This window comes from Carassius gibelio, chromosome B18 (genome assembly GCF_023724105.1).
Source record: "Carassius gibelio isolate Cgi1373 ecotype wild population from Czech Republic chromosome B18, carGib1.2-hapl.c, whole genome shotgun sequence".
In the NCBI taxonomy this organism is placed as follows: domain Eukaryota; kingdom Metazoa; phylum Chordata; class Actinopteri; order Cypriniformes; family Cyprinidae; genus Carassius; species Carassius gibelio.
In genome coordinates, this window is record NC_068413.1 from 8,315,093 (window position 1) to 8,332,338 (window position 17,246).

Sequence of the window (17,246 nt, forward strand, 5' to 3'; positions counted from 1 at the left end):
CTCGTGTCCCATAGCTGCGCATTTCTGTTCTCCGTAATGGAAAACAAACTAACTTCAGCTTCAATGCTAAGATAGCACAGAGGAAGAAAACAGACACATTTATATAATAATTTAATTCAGAAGTTGCTTGTATACAGATAAAATAGCAAGCAAGTTTTACCCACACACACACACTGCCTTGGTACACAAATTACAGTATTTTTGGCTATCAATTTAAGATTATACAGTACTGACAGACCAGGCCAGTTATTTTCCTTTAACACAAAACTGCTGTTAGATGAGGGCTGGAATCCAAATATATCCCCTCATGCAGTCCTTTTTCATTTCCCACAAGGATACTGGGCACGTCAAGACAGTTTTGAGGTCTCTGTGGTCTGATATTCCAGACTTTTGTGCTTGAAGGTCATTTTCTCAGGACGAGGCAGTCCCTGCTTTCATGATCTTGAAAAGAGCATTGATGTTGTTGTTCTTGATGGCATCCCGACAGGCAGCGATAACCTGAGTTTTGGGTTTTCCCACTGAAAAATAGATAATATATAATAAATTTGGCACAAATAACAGACAGCACAGGAAAGCGTGTCCCGATATGGAGTGATATGAAATCTATGAATACCACAGATGTGTTTTTCTTAGAAAAATCCGCTCACCTCTCAGTCTCCCTGCCCTTTGTATGGCCTGGTTAACTGATTTTAGTCGGGCAAGAAGGGCGTTGTGATTATTAGATCTGATTTTATATTCATTAATCAGATCTCTGTTGAGGTCATAAAGCTCAATGTAGCGTTTCTTCATGTTTCTCCTAAAAAAAACAGTATAATTTATGTGTGTACATTCGTCTGAGAAAGCGAGAGGACTGATTAATCAATCTAAGGATGCTTACCAATCACCCATGAGTCTGGCATCTTCTGCCTGCACCAGCATGTTTCTTATGTAGTTGGAATGATCTGCCATTGCTGCTGTGAGCTTTTGATGCACCGAGTGAAACTCATCCACCTAATTTGAACAAAAAGGTTATTTACAGAGTGTTTTTTTTTTTTTTTAAATCTTTATGAAGATGCTGCTATTTCTAACCTCAATGAGAGTGGCACGTAGCTCTTTGAAGTAGATAGGAAAGTCAGCATCAGCCTGTAAGTCTTCTATAGCCAGAAAAGAGGCAAGCGACTGGACCAGATCTCCTGCAAGATCAATGTCATCTGTTCTCAGGGTGATCTGATGAGGCAAAAATAAGTTAAGAGATTTGTGAGAAATGAAGAGAAATGAGCTCACAGATACACACACACACACACACACACACACACACATTAAATGTACCTCTCCACTAGGCTGCATGTTGATTTTCAGTAGACCTCCTCCACGTAGTGCAGTGAATATAATATCTGGACTGTCTATGCCCTCGGCCAGCAGAAAGTTCTGGTTTAGCCACATAACCACCTGCAGACATAGACATATGCCTCATATTCAATATACAGTTGTTGTTTTTTTGTGATGTCATGCAACACAGTTCCATTATGAGTGTGTCCTTTTACCCTCTGTGGTCTGTCATTGATACTGAATGTGACTTTTCCTGTGGGTTGCACGGCTGAGGGGTCAACGTTAAGGTCATACATAGAGAAGCGAGGCAGCTGACGTGTGATCTCAAACACGTGGAACTGTGTACTGTAGTAAATGGGGAAGAAGAGAGAAAAAGGAGAAGCGATTTATGATACCTTCATCTTAAACTTAAAGTAACCGCTGATTTTCAAGCATGTTTGGACATAGAATGAATCCTCCAAATGTTATCCATATAATGAAGTATGTCAATCATCATGATGAGTCCACGTGTGTACCTTGTCTTCCCTCCCACAAAGGCTTTAATGTGAAGGTCCACTGGAATGTCTTTTGGAGGAATGATGGGGACACGGACACAGCCGGAGAGATTTTGAGCACTTGGATGAACCACATGACTCTCGCCTTCAAAAATCCCTTCAGCAAATATCAGCACGGCCCTAATGATGGTTTCTGGAGGGCAGCACAGAAAAATGTCACTATCATTTAAAGCTTTATGTCTATGGAGCACATGACATAAATACTGTGATGATTAATTAAGATTTCATTCATTTATTTCAATCCGTGGACATACTGGACTAATCGGTTTCCTCATTTCGGTTAAATTGTGTCCATGTTTTATTGATTTGTTCCCTCACTTGTGTGAAATCTTGGTCATTATATTTTTACATGTGTTTCCTTGTTTTAGTCATATTTTGACTATGTTAAGTTAATTGTTGCCTTATTTTAGTTCAATCATGGTTAGAATAGCCTATACATTTTTATTTAAAAAACTATATTAGATCAGTTGTAGTGCGCGGGGGAATAGTGTTGGATAGTAAGTTGGTTTAACCGTACCATTTGGAGTGGAGATGTTGAGCTCTATGTGTGCTCTCTGGCTCTCTGTAGCTCTTCGTACAGACAAGGCTGTCTGGAGCTGCGTGTTGGCTGGAATTACTCCCATCTTAGATTCCCCCTCAGAAACACCAGGAAGAGCCTAAATCAAACATATCTCACTGACCAAAAACTGCCTCTGGAACATCAATGTCCATTCAAAATGTTTTAACTATAGCAGTTATAACCTTAGCATTTTCCTCATAGTTTCGTAATTCCAGCATCAAGTTCTGTTTACGTTGGCTCAGCTCCCTGATCAGGTCTTGTTCTACACTTGCATCCATTAGGTTTCCCTTCATCTCCTTACTTGCAGGCAGATAGCCACGTACTGTGGGATGACACGTACATTTGATGAGCCAATTTTCAAAGACAAAATGCATTTACGATTAAGTTCTGTCACCTTACCTTCGCCCTCCACAGAGGTGCATATAAGCTGGATCTGTCCATCCATGCGGTAGTCTCCCTCAACAACCCCAGCCACAGAGGATGAGAAATTATCCTTGAAGATCACCTCACCAGTGCGATCACTGCGAGCATCAATCTAGACAGGGAAGCGTCTCATTTGATCAGTATTGCAAAAACCTTTTAGAGGAAAATATGAGTGTCAATGCTAAAAGACTGACCTTTCCATTGGACCACCCAGTAATGAGCTCAACAACACCATCAGCGTTAAGATCGAAGGCATGGATACTCATAGCGTGATTTTTAGACTGTGAGAAAAATAGAAAATATATGAATATAATTTATTTTTGACTCATTTATGTTTATGCATAATCATGCTCGCCTAGATTTTTCTTTTAATTTTCTGAGTTTTAAAGCATAATTACAAGAACTCTCACAATGAAAATGAAGAAAATAAATAATATTAGGTTTAGTTTGAAAGGACCACTATGAGCTACCTTGATCCTCCAGTAGCGGGCAGTGCGGTCATACACTCCGACTGTCCCATTGGCCAGAGCATAACCAAACCTGCTGCCGTGCATGTGACAAAGGGACGTGACTGTCTGAAAGGAACAGAAAGTAACAATTGTAAATAAGAAAAAAAAAATCCCCAAAATGGCCCAATTATTAACCAACTTCTGTCTCAGATTATTTTCATAACCCATACCTCATTTTCTGCCATTTCAGTCACTAGTTCGTCCTCTCTAAACACCCTGATGTCAAAGTCCTCTGAACCAACAAGAAGCTGGAAAAGACGTGATGTAAATATAAAGGTGAATTTATAAAAGCAGCATTTTAAAATCAAAACAAAGGTATTTTGTCATTATTAAGTAAAGGCGAAAAGTATGATGCCTAACTTCATTCTTGCCGTCTGCAGTGAAGTCACAAAGCACAAGTGATCGCACATTATCCCCAGTGACCTTTAAAAAAAAAAAAGTTATATCTATGAATATCCTTTTTTTTTCAAATATGTTTTGAAAACAGAAAGTATAGTGATCGTACTGTCCAGAACTGGTCATTTCCCTCAAAGTCAAAACCTTGCAGAGCACAATTTCCTCCAATGATGGCGAGGGGGGACTGGATATCTCCTAGTTTTCCCAGAACAATGGCATTGGCCCCATCAGTCACCTGTTACACAATAAGCATGTAACAAACATTTCTTCAGTCTTACTTGGATAAGAACCACTCATAAATATAATCTATCTATTAATTTCCTGAGATAAGTAACCCAAGAAATCCACTCTAAATTTAGGATTTCATATAAAAAAAACGTATCTGTATACTGTATATGAGACGTGCCATATCAACTTTGCCTTACCTCCTTGTAGAAGATGTCAGTGTTGTCATGAACGTCGTAGGCCAACAGGTTGGTTTGAGAGCCAACGAGTAGCGTGTGTCCTGTGGTTTTGGGCCCCAGAGTACCAGCCGTCAGACAGCTCACAGCCTGGTTGATATTGAGGAGTGAGATATCTGAGTCCTGGGTACTCTGACTCAGCCGCTGGGCTGCTGGCCTCTGGCCTCGAGTGTGAGGGTTATGGATAAAAACCTGCATAGGTTTAGAAGTTAGACTTGATAATAATGTATGGAAACACACAAATAGATAAATATGTAGAAGACACTATGGAAGCTTGTTTTGGCCACGAAAAAAAAAAAGATTTTGATTTATGTATCTCTGAATTTTTGTATTGACAATTATTAGTTTATATTTCACAACTATATATATATATATATATATATATATATATATATATATATATATATATAACATTTTCAGAACTTACCTTCCCTGCTTGCGTGGCGGCTGTGAGGCATGGGTGTATCCCATCATATTTTCCAATGGCAACCATGCGAGGGTTAATTTTATGGTTCAGTTTAAGGGTGAAGATGGGCACTAACATGGTGGCACGGCTCAACAAAAAATTAAAATCTTTTGAAAAAAATAAACAGATTTTAAAACAATGGCTAGGTGAACATTCACAGCACACACTAGAAAATCACAATAAACTCTCTCCTACATTATATATATATATATATATATATATATATATATATATATATATATATATATATATATATATATATATATAAGCCAATTATATATATAAGCCTAACCAGGGACAAGTGCTTCAAATGGGCTATTAGCAAGTAGCATAAATTAGAGCATCTGCTTCCCAACACTGTCAAATCAACCAAGAAATATATAAATAATAATTTGCATAATAAGAATGCATATAAAATTTATTTAAAAAGTCCATCTGTGTAAAGCAGGATGAGACATCCAACCAGCAGACTTTATTCAGGCTTCAGTAGTGATTTCTGTAGCCCAACTAACTAGGCTAGTGACAAATGGTCAAAAAGTGCTTTAGTTTTCGAGATACCCCTACCGGAGGTAGAACTAAACCCAACAATGTTTTTCTTCATCTCTAAGGTCTCCCATATATGAAATGGATTCTTGGCTAAAAATATTTTACTGCTAAGATTGTTAAATTAACAGATATTGTTATACACCACAAAACCAATAAAGGACTAAAATATAGCCTGTCCGTATGGGAGTTAAGGCATATAAACTAATGCAGATCAATCACACAAGCTCTGAGAGCTTTGAAACTTGACATGTTTGTAGTCAGGAAGTTGATTTAACTACTAGAAAAGACTGGATGTGAATATCTTGATGTATGGAATAAATAGACACATGTAAACACATATCTAAAATAAGCGGACATGCACAAATTTAATATCTATGCAGAATGTTTTCATTTACTTTGTGCTTGCTTTGCCTGGCATTATCAAAGAAACACATATGATGGCTTGTTGGAAAGGTGGGGTTGTGCTGAATCCAGCAATACCAAATATGTAAATATATGATAAAAGAGAAGTGTTCTGTCACTCAATGTATGAGGTGTCCAAAATGAATGAAAATGGAACACTGACATAATTGAGTCCAAACCCATTCATTATCAGTGGTGAGGAGAATGTTGAGAAATTCAAATATAAGAGACATCAAAAAATATTTAATATGGCACCTTGTACTATATGGAAATCGAAAGATAACACCTTACCATAGCACAAACAGGAGACCAGGAGTTTGAACTTTTTAATAAAACTATAACTTAACTTCACACAACACAACTTAAATTATTAATATGTAAATATATAATAAAAGAGAAGTGTTCTGTCACTCAATGTATGAGGTGGCCAAAATGAAAGAACACTGGACAAAATAGCCTCAAGTCCAAATCACATTATCAGTGGTGAGAAGAATGTTGACAAATTCATGGTTACTGCAAAGTAACTTACATTAGGTAAGTGCTGATCTATATTTATGATACATTTACTAATAATACATTTCATAAGGCACAGTATACTATACTAAACCCTTGTTTTGTGTGAACCCTTGGTATTTCTAACTGACTTGATCCTAGTGATCTGAGTGCTCTGTTAGGTTTATATTCAGTGAACATATCTGCAATATATTTCAGTCCTAGTCCATTTAGTGACTTATATACGAGTAAAAGTACTTTAAAATCAATCCTAAATGTAACTGGAAGCCAGTGTAAGGACCTGAGGACTGGTGTGATATGCTCCGATTTTCTGGTTCTAGTCAGAATCCTGGCAGCAGTGTTCTGGATGAGCTGCAGCTGTCTAATGGTCTTTTTGGGAAGGCCGGTGAGGAGCCCATTACAATAGTCCACCCTGCTGGTGATAAAGGCATGAACAAGTTTCTCCATGTCTTGGCTGGAAACAAAACCTCTAATTCTTGCAATGTTTTTGAGATGATAGTATGCTGATTTAGCTACTGCTTTGACATGACTACTGAAACTCAGACCGGTCTCCAGAATCACACCAAGATTCCTGACATGATTTTTAGTTGTTTGACCCCTAGAGTCAAGGTATGCATTCACCTTGAACACTTCATGTTTGTTTCCAAATGCAATGACTTCAGTTTTTTCCTTGTTTAGCTGAAGAAAGCTCTGGCACATCCAACTATTAATTTTATCAATGCATTGGCAGAGGGAGTCAATAGGCGGATCTTTTGTGACGTCATTGTTTATGTTTGTCGCGTTGCATCATGGGAATCGTGTGGCAGGAAACACCGCTAGATACCTGTAATTTGATTGTTTTGCACGTTTGGAGGAGGATTTAGAGAAGAGGATGGTTCACTCTTGCTGTGTGGTCGATTGTACGGTTAGTTGGGGGCCTGATAAAAAGTTTTTTCGAATTCCCTCCGAAAAGGATAGAGAAAAATGAAAGAAATGGTTGCGTGCAATTGATTGAACCTGGACGTTCCGAAGAAAGCCTGCAGCTTCTGAACGAGTTTGTGAGGCACATTTTGTTCATGGTAAGTCTTAGTGACTATGTATTTATAGAAGATTGAATAACAATAAATAAAACTGAGTCAAATCAACCGAGTCATATGTTTTCGCTTTCTGATTCAGGTGTCCCAAACCGCAATCCACAGCACCCAGACTATGTTCCTCACATCATTCTGTAGCTCTGCTTTGCTGCAAGCCTCACTAGTACATGCAACATTTGTAAGTCCTATCCTGACAGCTGCTTCTACTTTAAACATTAAAGCTGCTACACGACTGCATGTTTCTCCAAGACTGGATTTGAAAGAAGGAGAAATGTGTAAGCTGTGATATACAATTTTTCACCATTAGTACAGACGCCATTGAAAGTCTCACACTGAAAACAATTGAATTGGTACAACAGTCACTACATTTTCAGTAAATAAATAAGTAAATAAGAACACTGATCAATGAAGACTTACCCGGATTTGCAGTCGCAGTGAGCAGTGATTATTTCGCCGTTCTCTTTGTCGAACACCCACGGGAGATGCGAATCATGCTGTGACTCTGCTTGGCCAGGTCTAACCTCTGCTTTTAGCACGATCACTGCTTTCTGCTTGGCAGAAAAGACTGGCCCAACTGTTCAAGAAACAAAATAATCATAGGCCTTCAGACTTTTGAAAGCCTTTAATCTTTCATGAGTAAAGGGTCCAGGGGTTTCTATTAAATAAGAATAAATGTCTCCCCAGCAGATTCGTGGCCAAGACACGGGCGAGTCGGACCAACGTTTTTTGTCATCCCAGATCTCATATGGGCTTTGAATAGCTTCGATTTTGTCACCAATACAAATTTTGAGCTTCTCTCCAAACCTCCTCCGGTCTTCAGATGTTAAAGTGCTTATATATTGAGGATTTTGCCCGCTAAAGGCCCGTTCACACCAAGCACGATAACTATAAAGATAACGATAAAGATATAGTTCTAAAAATCGTTCTCAATATTAAAGAATATCAGAGTCCACACCATAACTATAACGATAAAGAAACGATATCGTTGGAATCACTTTCAGAACGATTTTTCCACCTGATGAACGATAAAACATTGCCAACCAATCAGAATCAATCCTGCTGTAATGAGCTCGAGAATTTAAAGCAGCAGACGTGCCGCGTCCGCTTCAAATACACAGACAATATCGTTCGCTGGTGTGGACGCTAATATCGTTATCTTTATAGTTATCTTTATAGTTATCGTGCTTGGTGTGAACGGGCCTTAACTCACTTGAAAGTGCTCGTTGCGTCTTTACAGCCTGCCATACTGTTTGTTTTGTTGCCACACAACCACTCGCGTATGCGTACAAAGATGTCATCAAAGATCCTCCTATTGGGCTGTAGTAATTTGGAGATATGGCTAGGTAAATTTGGGTATCATCAGCATATCTGTGATAGGCAATTTGGTTCTTTCTCATTATTTGACTTAGTGGAAGCATATACAGGCTAAACAAGAGCGGTGCAAGAATTGACGCTTGTGGCACTCCACATATCATGGACGTCCACTAAGACTTATGCTCTCCTAGACTCACATAATAGCCTCTCCCTTCTAAGTATGACCTGAACCATTTGAGTACCATCCCAGAAAGCCCAACCCAGTTTTCCAGTCTCAGTAGAAGTATGTTATGATCGATAGTACTAGGGTTATTATTACTAGGCTTATTATACATGTGCATTGAAGTTTTAAAATGTATCTAATTTCTAATTCTACTTGTATTGAATTAAATGTTTTGGATACCAGCATTAAATTATTGTTTTTATTATTATTTTACTGACTCAAAGTTGGCACTGTGCATGTAAAATGCCCCAAGTAGGCCAACAGGTTTTATTTATGGGAGAAAAAAGGTCTGTCTACTGGCGCCAAGTAAGCCTATCTTTGCATAACTCTTTTTCATTTCTTACAATAACGAATGAAAATCGTTAGGTTAGATACATTTGAGTAGGCTTGTTTTGTTAAAAATCCATAGCTGTAATGCTTCGGTAATGCTCCACACAGCTGTAATGCTCCACACAGCTCACGCTGAAAAGCGACGCAGTGCCTTACTCGGAGACTGGCCCCATTCTCTCTTGCACGGCTGCTTCGCTAGCATCATCGGATGCCTATCAGAATCCGGGAGTTAAGACCGCAGTTTGAGCCAGTGGCTTGAATTGATATGGCTCAGGCCCTGGCCCTGTGTCCTCAGACACCTCGACATCCTCCACTTCAGGTGAAGGTGGGGGAGAAAAGTCCTCTTCTTCAAATGAACGCTCTGTTGCAAAACTACTTGCGTCACTAGAGTCACTCTCCATTTTAGCGACTCTAACAGCAGCTGTCAATTAATCTGTCACTGAGGGTCTCAGGTTCACGCCCCACCGGCTCAGCCCTGCCCTTGGTTTGTCCCCTCTATCTCCGCTGTGCTCTGCCCACTTTTCAGCATTTTTCAAATATTGCCAGTGGGTGGAGTCAGGCTCTGACCAGGGGTTTAGTTACCCCTTAAAGCCTTATCTCTTGTCAAAAGGCCCGACACGACCGCAGACTTTGATGAACACTGCTGGCAGCAGCGACGTCTGTGTCTGTATCATTCTTATCAATGAGTGCATAACCTCGTATCTCCCCGCTCCCAAGTCATAAAAATCTCGTATCTCAGATTAAACATGATTTTGTCCCACCCTCTTTGTTTTTTGATGATGGAAGCATAAAGAAGACAACAGCAGCTGCCAAGTGTAAAAGAACCATCAGCATATATCATTGATGGCATGGATCTTCTTCAAATGCTCAATGATTCAGCCTTTCAAACGTTCAATGACCTGGGTGAGTGTGTCTGGAAAAAGATCGCAACTTTAATGGGAAAAGAAGGTCACAGCTGTGTCGTTATAGTTTTTGATAGATATTACCACCAACACTCAATCAAAGATCTTGAAAGACAAAGAAGAGGCACCAAGATGGGCATCCTAGCACCAACCTGGATGAGCTGAGGTGTCAGCAGCAAATCTACCCCCAACAGAAGATGGCTTCCAGCAACATGTGCTGAGAGCCGTGTACCAAACAGTAGTGTGGCGTCACAGCCACCTGGCCAAACCTCTTCTCTGGAACCCAGTTGGTAGAGGATGGAGGCTCAGAGAAGGTGGCTGCATTTAATCTGTGATGTTCCAAAAGGCACCAGCACCTAAAGGAGTTAGAGACCTCACCCACCTCTACTGTAAAGATGGAAACTGCACCAATGCCACCAAATGCCAGTGTCTTTCTGTGGGCTTGACCTGCACAGGGTTTTGCTCTTGCCCTGACTGTCCAAATATGACCCACTTTGTCACTGGTGACAATGTGGATGAGTGGTGTGTTGCAGTTGTAACATCATGGGGGGTTGACCCCAAAATGTTTCAAGAGGGTCTGGCTGCAGGCTTTCACTTGCACTCTCAGACTTGCACACTCAGACATTTGTACTTCCGCTAGTGACATCACTTGCAGTCTTTATTTTTTATTTTGTTTATTTTTTTTATTACTTTTCGTTTGAATTTCCCAACATTTTATAAAGCCAGGTTGTGAAGACAAGAAAAAAGAAACTAAATTACAATGTCACTTGCAATTGCTACTTGAACTCTCCGCTACCTGTGACATCACTTGCAATCAACACAAATCGTGCATGTTGCCAATGGAGACAAGACGCTGTGGTGGTGATTAAACGATTAAAACTAATTTAGTACTATAACGTACAGGGTCCTGCAAGAAAAAGACAAGATCGGCAAATCCATGGCCAGAACACCAGAATATGAACATTTGCACAAAGTCTCTAGCTAAGCGTAGAAAAAAAACACTTAACATGGCTTAATATATTAAGATGCTATTAAAATATCAAATTAAATGTACAGTTCATTAATATAAGGAATATGTATATAGTATTTTCCTCACATACCGCAAAATGTGGCATAATGGACATAGATGAGAAAGGCCAAACTCATGCTTCTCTACTTTATTAAAATACATAACTAATATGTACAGGCAAGCAGGTGAGCCCAGAATAAACGCAACACGCAAAGTTTCACATGAAGCATTTTTCCATATAGAATAAACTGTCTACAACTTGTTTATATCACTGTCTTTGTCCATTAACCTACATTATGTGTTTTATTTATAATGATTTTCTATAGGAGGAAAATGTTTAATGTACAATTTAACGCACTGCGTTCTGTACTCGTCTGCTTGCCTGTACGGAGTTGATCCTTTAAAATCACTTAATGCATAATGCCGTTCATATTTGCTGGTCTGTATATACTTAGAGTCAACAACAAGACATATAGCCTAGGCCTACAAAATTGTCTTTATCATCTTAGTCTGTTATTAGGCCACATTAAGCGTTATTGTATGGGAGGACAAAGTTTGCACATTGTGTTCATAGCCATCTGCTTGACTTGCAGTACATTGAATAATAACTATATATCGAATTTGATCTTTTAATTGAACTTAATGTGTCTGAATACATTATGCCATATTAAGTGTTAGTTTTTTTCTACAGGAGGAAAACGCTTAACGAAAGACTTTGTGCATTGCGTTCATATTCTGCTGTTCTGTGGCCAAGGTCTGTGCTTGTCTTTTTCTTGCAGGACCCTGTACGTTATAGTACTAAATTAGTTTTAATTGTTTAATCACAACCACAGCGTCTTGTCTCCAGTGGCAACATGCATGATTTGTGTTGGTTGCAAGTGATGTCACAGGTAGCGGAGAGTGCAAGTAGCGATTGCAATTGACATTGTAATTTAGTTTATTTTTTCTTGTCTTTGCCACATGGCAACTGTTATAAAATGTTGGGAAATTCAAACAAAAAGTTATCAATAAATAGAACAAAATAAAAAATAAAGACTTCAAGTGGCCTTGCTAGCAGAAGCAGTGTCTGAGAGTGCAAGTGCAAGTCTGCAGCCAGACCCTTCTCCAACGGTTCCCAAAAGAAGTTGATGTTCCAAATGGTTGCTGCTAGAAAATAAACTAAACAGCCTGAGAAGACAGGGCTCATTTCCCCAAAGAGTGTTTGTTTCTTTAGTTAGATTGCCATTTGCTTTATTTAAGACAGTAATTTAAGTTGTATTGTGTGAAGTTAAGTTATAGTTTCATTAAAAAGTTCATAAAGTTAAAACTCCTGGTCTCCTGTTTGTGCTATGGTAAGGTGTTATCTTTTTCGATTTCAATCTTTGTTTCCATATAGTACAAGGTGCCATATTAAATATTTTTTGATGTCTCTTATATTTGAATTTCTCAACATTCTCATCACCACTGATAATGAATGGGTTTGGACTCAATTATGTCAGTGTTCCATTTTCATTCATTTTGGACACCTCATACATTGAGTGACAGAACACTTCTCTTTTATCATATATTTACATATTTGGTATTGCTGGATTCAGCACAACCCCACCTTTCCAACAAGCCATCATATGTGTTTCTATGATAATGCCAGGCAAAGCAAGCACAAAGTAAATGAAAACATTCTGCATAGATATTAAATTTGTGCATGTCCGCTTATTTTAGATATGTGTTTACATGTGTCTATTTATTCCATACATCAAGATATTCACATCCAGTCTTTTCTAGTAGTTAAATCAACTTCCTGACTACAAACATGTCAAGTTTCAAAGCTCTCAGAGCTTGTGTGATTGATCTGCATTAGTTTATATGCCTTAACTCCCATACGGACAGGCTATATTTTAGTCCTTTATTGGTTTTGTGGTGTATAACAATATCTGTTAATTTAACAATCTTAGCAGTAAAATATTTTTAGCCAAGAATCCATTTCATATATGGGAGACCTTAGAGATGAAGAAAAACATTGTTGGGTTTAGTTCTACCTCCGGTAGGGGTATCTCGAAAATTCAGGGGCATTGTCACTAGCCTAAACTGCCTCATCTGAATAAACAGCTTACTGTGCTTCTCGCCCTATGGGGCTCCCGTTGCCTAGCAACAATAGGCAGCTTGTCACGGCATTAAGCCACTGTTGCTAGCATGCTATTCTTGCTAATCCTTTTAGTTTACTCGTCTGCTGACCAGTTTTATTATTATTATTATTAATTTACTTTGTTTTTCTACTTTAACATATAAACTATGCCACGCCGTTTGGATTTAAAACGAAGAATTTAGATGCTATCAATGTGTTAGCCAGATTCATGCTACATGCAGCTCAGTGTATTCTCGCTGGCTAGGGCTGCTAACTCTGCGTAGCTACACAGAATATGTACGTATTGATATTGCATTACTGTAATGACCTTATGAGTTAACTTACATGATAAATAATGGAAAATTGTCTCACCGCAGCCGCTAGCTTGTTCCCTGTCCGGTGTAACGTTATTCAGCCTGTTACCAGCAGGACAGACTGATGCCTGTAACTTGGAAAGGATTGTTGTAGTTTTTTTCAGGATGTGCAGTGAGCACGCGCAGGGGTCCTGGTTTGGTTTGAGAACTTAACAGAACGGCTTTAATAAAAGCTGACAGTCTGAGATGAAGAAAGAACTACTCGAATCATATTTGTAATTATGTAGTTAGTAGTTTTGTCAAGCATATTTGTTGTAGAAGGATTTGTTCAGCAAATGAGAAAAGACTGGAATTTTAAAAACATTCATAGACATCGCCGTCAGTGTTGGGGAGTAACCTGTTGCATGTAATGGAACTACAAAATACATTTAACTGTAATCTGTTACAGTCACTGGGTAAAAAAAAACTGTCATTAAATTACAGTTGCTTATGAAAATGTTAACGATTACAAAGGGGGTTACACCTGAATTCTTTTTTCACACACATAGCTACAGATTTTATTGATTTATTTCCCAAACTGCACTGACTGTTATAAAATATGAGACACCAATGTCGCAGGAGTTTAGGCACAGTATAGGACACATGCTTATTTGTTAACTGATTTTATTTCCAATTAGGATTTATGTAACGTTATAGGCATTATTTTTTCAAGATTAACCTTATTTTTTCTCCAAATCAATGTTAGATGCCAGTGCTTCCCTATATACTGTAGCTATGCAAATCTTTGATTTCAAAAACAGTATCATAGGTATTAAACTATATCTTATTACTTTAAAAAAGTTTTTAACCTCAGAATGATCTCGGAGTAAAAATAAGTTTTAAAGTCAGATTTCTTTTTTGGTGGTTGAGCTTTTAAAATTACTTTAAAAAAAAATAAAGTTAGAAGGTCTAACAGTATTTAGAGTTGAGTCCTACAGTAAGGTTAAAACTGCCTTGTTTAAATTTTCAAAATAATTAACTGAGAACATTTGTTAGAACTTTAGAAAAGTAATCAAAATGTAATCAGATGTAATCAGTTACATTACTTTAATAAAGGTTACCTGAATAGTTACATTACTTATTACATTTTTAATAAGGTAACTCGTAATCTGTAACTTATTTCTAAAGTAATCTTTCAAATGGAATGGTGGAAATGTGAAATGGTTCCTGTCGAATGTAAATAAAAGTCCATTCAAAGTCACTTTCCTGCTTCTGATCCTATGGTTTAGTTCTCCCAAGAATGAATACTCTTCTGCTGTGGAAGGTAAAGAAAGATATTTCGAAAACTAAGCTTTATTAGTATTATTATTATTATTGCATGCCTTGAAGGCCAATATTGGTTACCAAAATTCAATGACAGATTATAAAATTGTATAGTTAGTTTAATTAGCCTAGACCAGTACTGAGGTAAATTAACTTAATTTACAGTACTAGCTACCTTAAATTTCAGCAATAAAGCATTGTGTTGAATAATTTTTCTGTTCTATCAATGTCTGGTTCGTGAATTATTTATTTATTTTTGTAGAGGGTATTTAATAACATTTTAACGAAAATATAATTTATATATGCATTCCTTTTTAAATTACATTTCGTATATTTATGTTCCTTTTCGGTACAGTGGATGTTTGGCTAGCTACATTTTGAACGTACTCAACACTGGATATAACAAATCATTATAAATGACACATTATTTATTAAGAAAGGTAGGCTATTTCACAGAAAATTAAACGTCCACTTGTGTGAGCATAGCTGTGCTCTGAATGCGCGTTTGTTTGGCATTTTAATGCTTGAACGATCTTCACCCCCAAAACCCAAAGAGACTCTGCACTCGTTACTTCTCAGTTATAATGAAGTGATGGGTAATGGAAAAATACTCCCGGTCAACAGCGAGTGCAAATCAAATCTTCTGTTTACTGTCGTCTTGCCAGCATCCTCGCCGAGTGCAGACAGGGGGAGCACGTGCATTTTCACACAGACACGTCACAGTTAGTTTAGCCGTGTGCAAAAGTGACAAACTGTTGACAAACAATTACATTAGAGAATAAAGCCTTCAAAAATTCTAAATTTGCCTCTCCGCGAACATCTTCTAAAGACGCCCTCGATGGGCCTTTTCTGCTTAAATGATAACTTATTAAAATAAACACGTATTTAAGCATAACTATTTAGTATTGTAGTATCATACCTTCTTAAAACATATCTAAAACAAAAAAGAAGCTCAAAAGCTGATAAAGTATGACAAAGTATGTTCTTTTATAGTTCTCTTTGATTCTAACAAAATAGTTTCTTAGTTGATATTAAAAAGAAGTTTAACTTACACTTCACAAATAAGAAAATAACATACATAAACATCGAATTCTCTAAACACATAAACACTCTGCAATCAATATTCACCCCGCGGAGTGGAACTGGTAGTTATATAATCTTATAAATACCACATAGATGTGAATCAGGGTGGGACTGGTAACTCTTGATTGTTTGATAGTTTGCAGCCAGTTTTTTGATTAACGCGTCACCGTGTGCAGGCTGGAGCGGGCGGGCTTTTGCGCTCGGTCTGTGTCAGAGACTGTGTGCAGTCAGAGCTGTATAAAAGAAGCTCACGCTCAGTACTCTGGTATCTTCTACATCAACCCGTTCGCAAACCGAGTGAAGCCAGACTTCTAAGGAACTTTCGGACTCTTTAGGGTACTCTTGAAGAAAAATGGATCCTTGCGATTGCGCCAAGAGTAAGTGTTTTAGAAGTTGATTTTACAATGAAGTTTAGTTTTTGGAAATCCACGTACCTATTTCTCGATGTGTCATTGTCAAACATGCAATTTTTATTTGTCTTGTGTGTGTAGCTGGAGCTTGCAACTGTGGTGCCACCTGCAAGTGCACTAATTGCCAGTGTAAAACATGCAAGAAGAGTACGTAATTTAACTTTTTTTTACATTTATTTATTTTTTAAATCCGTCGGGTGACTAACTCCTCTTTCTCACAGGCTGCTGTCCCTGCTGCCCGTCTGGATGCAGCAAGTGCGCCTCTGGATGCGTGTGTAAGGGCAATTCCTGCGGCTCCAGCTGCTGTCAGTGACGAGGTCAACGTGATGCTTTGTTACAGTGTGAACTTGTTCGTCTGGGCTGAGCGTCTTCGTTTTTGCATCGCATGAATGTTGTCTTTTTACAAGATGATGATGATGATAAATGGCCTCCTGTTCTCAAGTCTTAACTGTTTCATGTTGCGAAATCTATTAACAAAGGCTAAAGAGAAACCATGTACTGCTACGAATAAGACTTTCACACGATATCTGTTCTTCATTTACACCACTGTAAGTTTCTGCAATGTATTTGTCTATAAAATATAACTGTCAGCAGTTATTGGTGTGGTGCTTCATTTCACATCTGTTTGGTATTTGTACTGTCCATGGAAGTTTCAACTTGGAGAGTTGGCTCTTGCAACGTGCTATTTTCGTAGTGCAAGTCTATTTATAAAGGACAAAATGTTAAAATCTGAGTTTAATAATGATCGAGTACAATACATAAGTTGCATGCATTCAATAAATGCAGAGCTAAATGTATAAAGCTCTCCTTGTTTCTTACTGACTTCATAACGATTAGTTTTAATATGAAGGTTTAATTTGCTGATGTTCTTATTTTGGGGTGTAAGTAATGAGATAATAGTATTCATTTAATATTACCGTAATTCCAAATGCTTACTTGGGCTACTTCATGTAGCTATATATCAAATATCGCCATCATAGATCAAGTATAACATAGGACATCGCTGTATAATCACCGTCAGGGTTCAGCAAATTTTTTTTTTCAAGCA

At 38.0% G+C, this 17,246-nt stretch overlaps 2 protein-coding genes and 1 long non-coding RNA gene across 5 annotated transcripts; 1 reads left to right on the top strand and 2 right to left on the bottom strand.

The window, feature by feature from the left end:
* Positions 1-94: 94 nt before the first annotated feature.
* Positions 95-14,452, bottom strand: bbs2 (Bardet-Biedl syndrome 2). Of its 2 annotated transcripts, XM_052583004.1 has the most exons (19): positions 13,462-14,452; positions 7,628-7,784; positions 4,638-4,783; positions 4,175-4,402; positions 3,859-3,984; positions 3,714-3,776; positions 3,524-3,601; positions 3,315-3,419; positions 3,039-3,125; positions 2,821-2,956; positions 2,604-2,743; positions 2,380-2,518; positions 1,824-1,995; positions 1,524-1,653; positions 1,309-1,428; positions 1,069-1,206; positions 878-990; positions 648-796; positions 95-518 (listed from the first exon to the last, which is right to left on the bottom strand). In XM_052583004.1, the coding sequence occupies exons 3-19, from the start codon at positions 4,752-4,754 to the stop codon at positions 412-414; spliced, it is 2,148 nt and encodes a 715-aa protein (XP_052438964.1). In that variant the 5' UTR covers positions 4,755-4,783; positions 7,628-7,784; positions 13,462-14,452; the 3' UTR covers positions 95-411. The 2 variants fall into 2 exon arrangements, with proteins under 2 accessions (XP_052438964.1, XP_052438963.1); XM_052583003.1 differs by lacking the exon at positions 7,628-7,784 and having other exon boundaries at positions 13,462-14,451.
* Positions 14,453-15,112: 660 nt separating this feature from the next.
* Positions 15,113-15,991, bottom strand: LOC127977846 (uncharacterized). 2 transcript variants are annotated; one of them, XR_008158373.1, is made up of 2 exons: positions 15,875-15,991; positions 15,113-15,457 (listed from the first exon to the last, which is right to left on the bottom strand). It is a non-coding gene; the product is annotated as an uncharacterized LOC127977846 (long non-coding RNA). The 2 variants fall into 2 exon arrangements; XR_008158374.1 differs by lacking the exon at positions 15,875-15,991 and adding an exon at positions 15,758-15,873.
* A 23-nt stretch (positions 15,992-16,014) lies between these two features.
* Positions 16,015-16,791, top strand: mt2 (metallothionein 2). Its single transcript, XM_052583010.1, has 3 exons — positions 16,015-16,165; positions 16,280-16,345; positions 16,420-16,791. The coding sequence occupies exons 1-3, from the start codon at positions 16,141-16,143 to the stop codon at positions 16,509-16,511; spliced, it is 183 nt and encodes a 60-aa protein (XP_052438970.1). The 5' UTR covers positions 16,015-16,140; the 3' UTR covers positions 16,512-16,791.
* Positions 16,792-17,246: the final 455 nt, after the last annotated feature.

Bases quoted from the DNA above. Each gene is read 5' to 3' on its own strand.
- mt2 (XM_052583010.1), top strand. From the start codon at position 16,141: ATGGATCCTTGCGATTGCGCCAAGA. The intron at 16,166-16,279 runs GTAAGTGTTTTA...TTGTGTGTGTAG, and splicing joins TCCTTGCGATTGCGCCAAGA to CTGGAGCTTGCAACTGTGGT. The intron at 16,346-16,419 runs GTACGTAATTTA...TCTTTCTCACAG, and splicing joins GTGTAAAACATGCAAGAAGA to GCTGCTGTCCCTGCTGCCCG.
- bbs2 (XM_052583004.1), bottom strand. From the start codon at position 4,754: ATGTTAGTGCCCATCTTCACCCTTAAACTGAACCATAAAATTAACCCT. The intron at 3,777-3,858 runs GTACGATCACTA...TTTTTTTTAAAG, and splicing joins GAAATGACCAGTTCTGGACA to GTCACTGGGGATAATGTGCG. The intron at 1,996-2,379 runs GTACGGTTAAAC...GCTGCCCTCCAG, and splicing joins CAACATCTCCACTCCAAATG to AAACCATCATTAGGGCCGTG.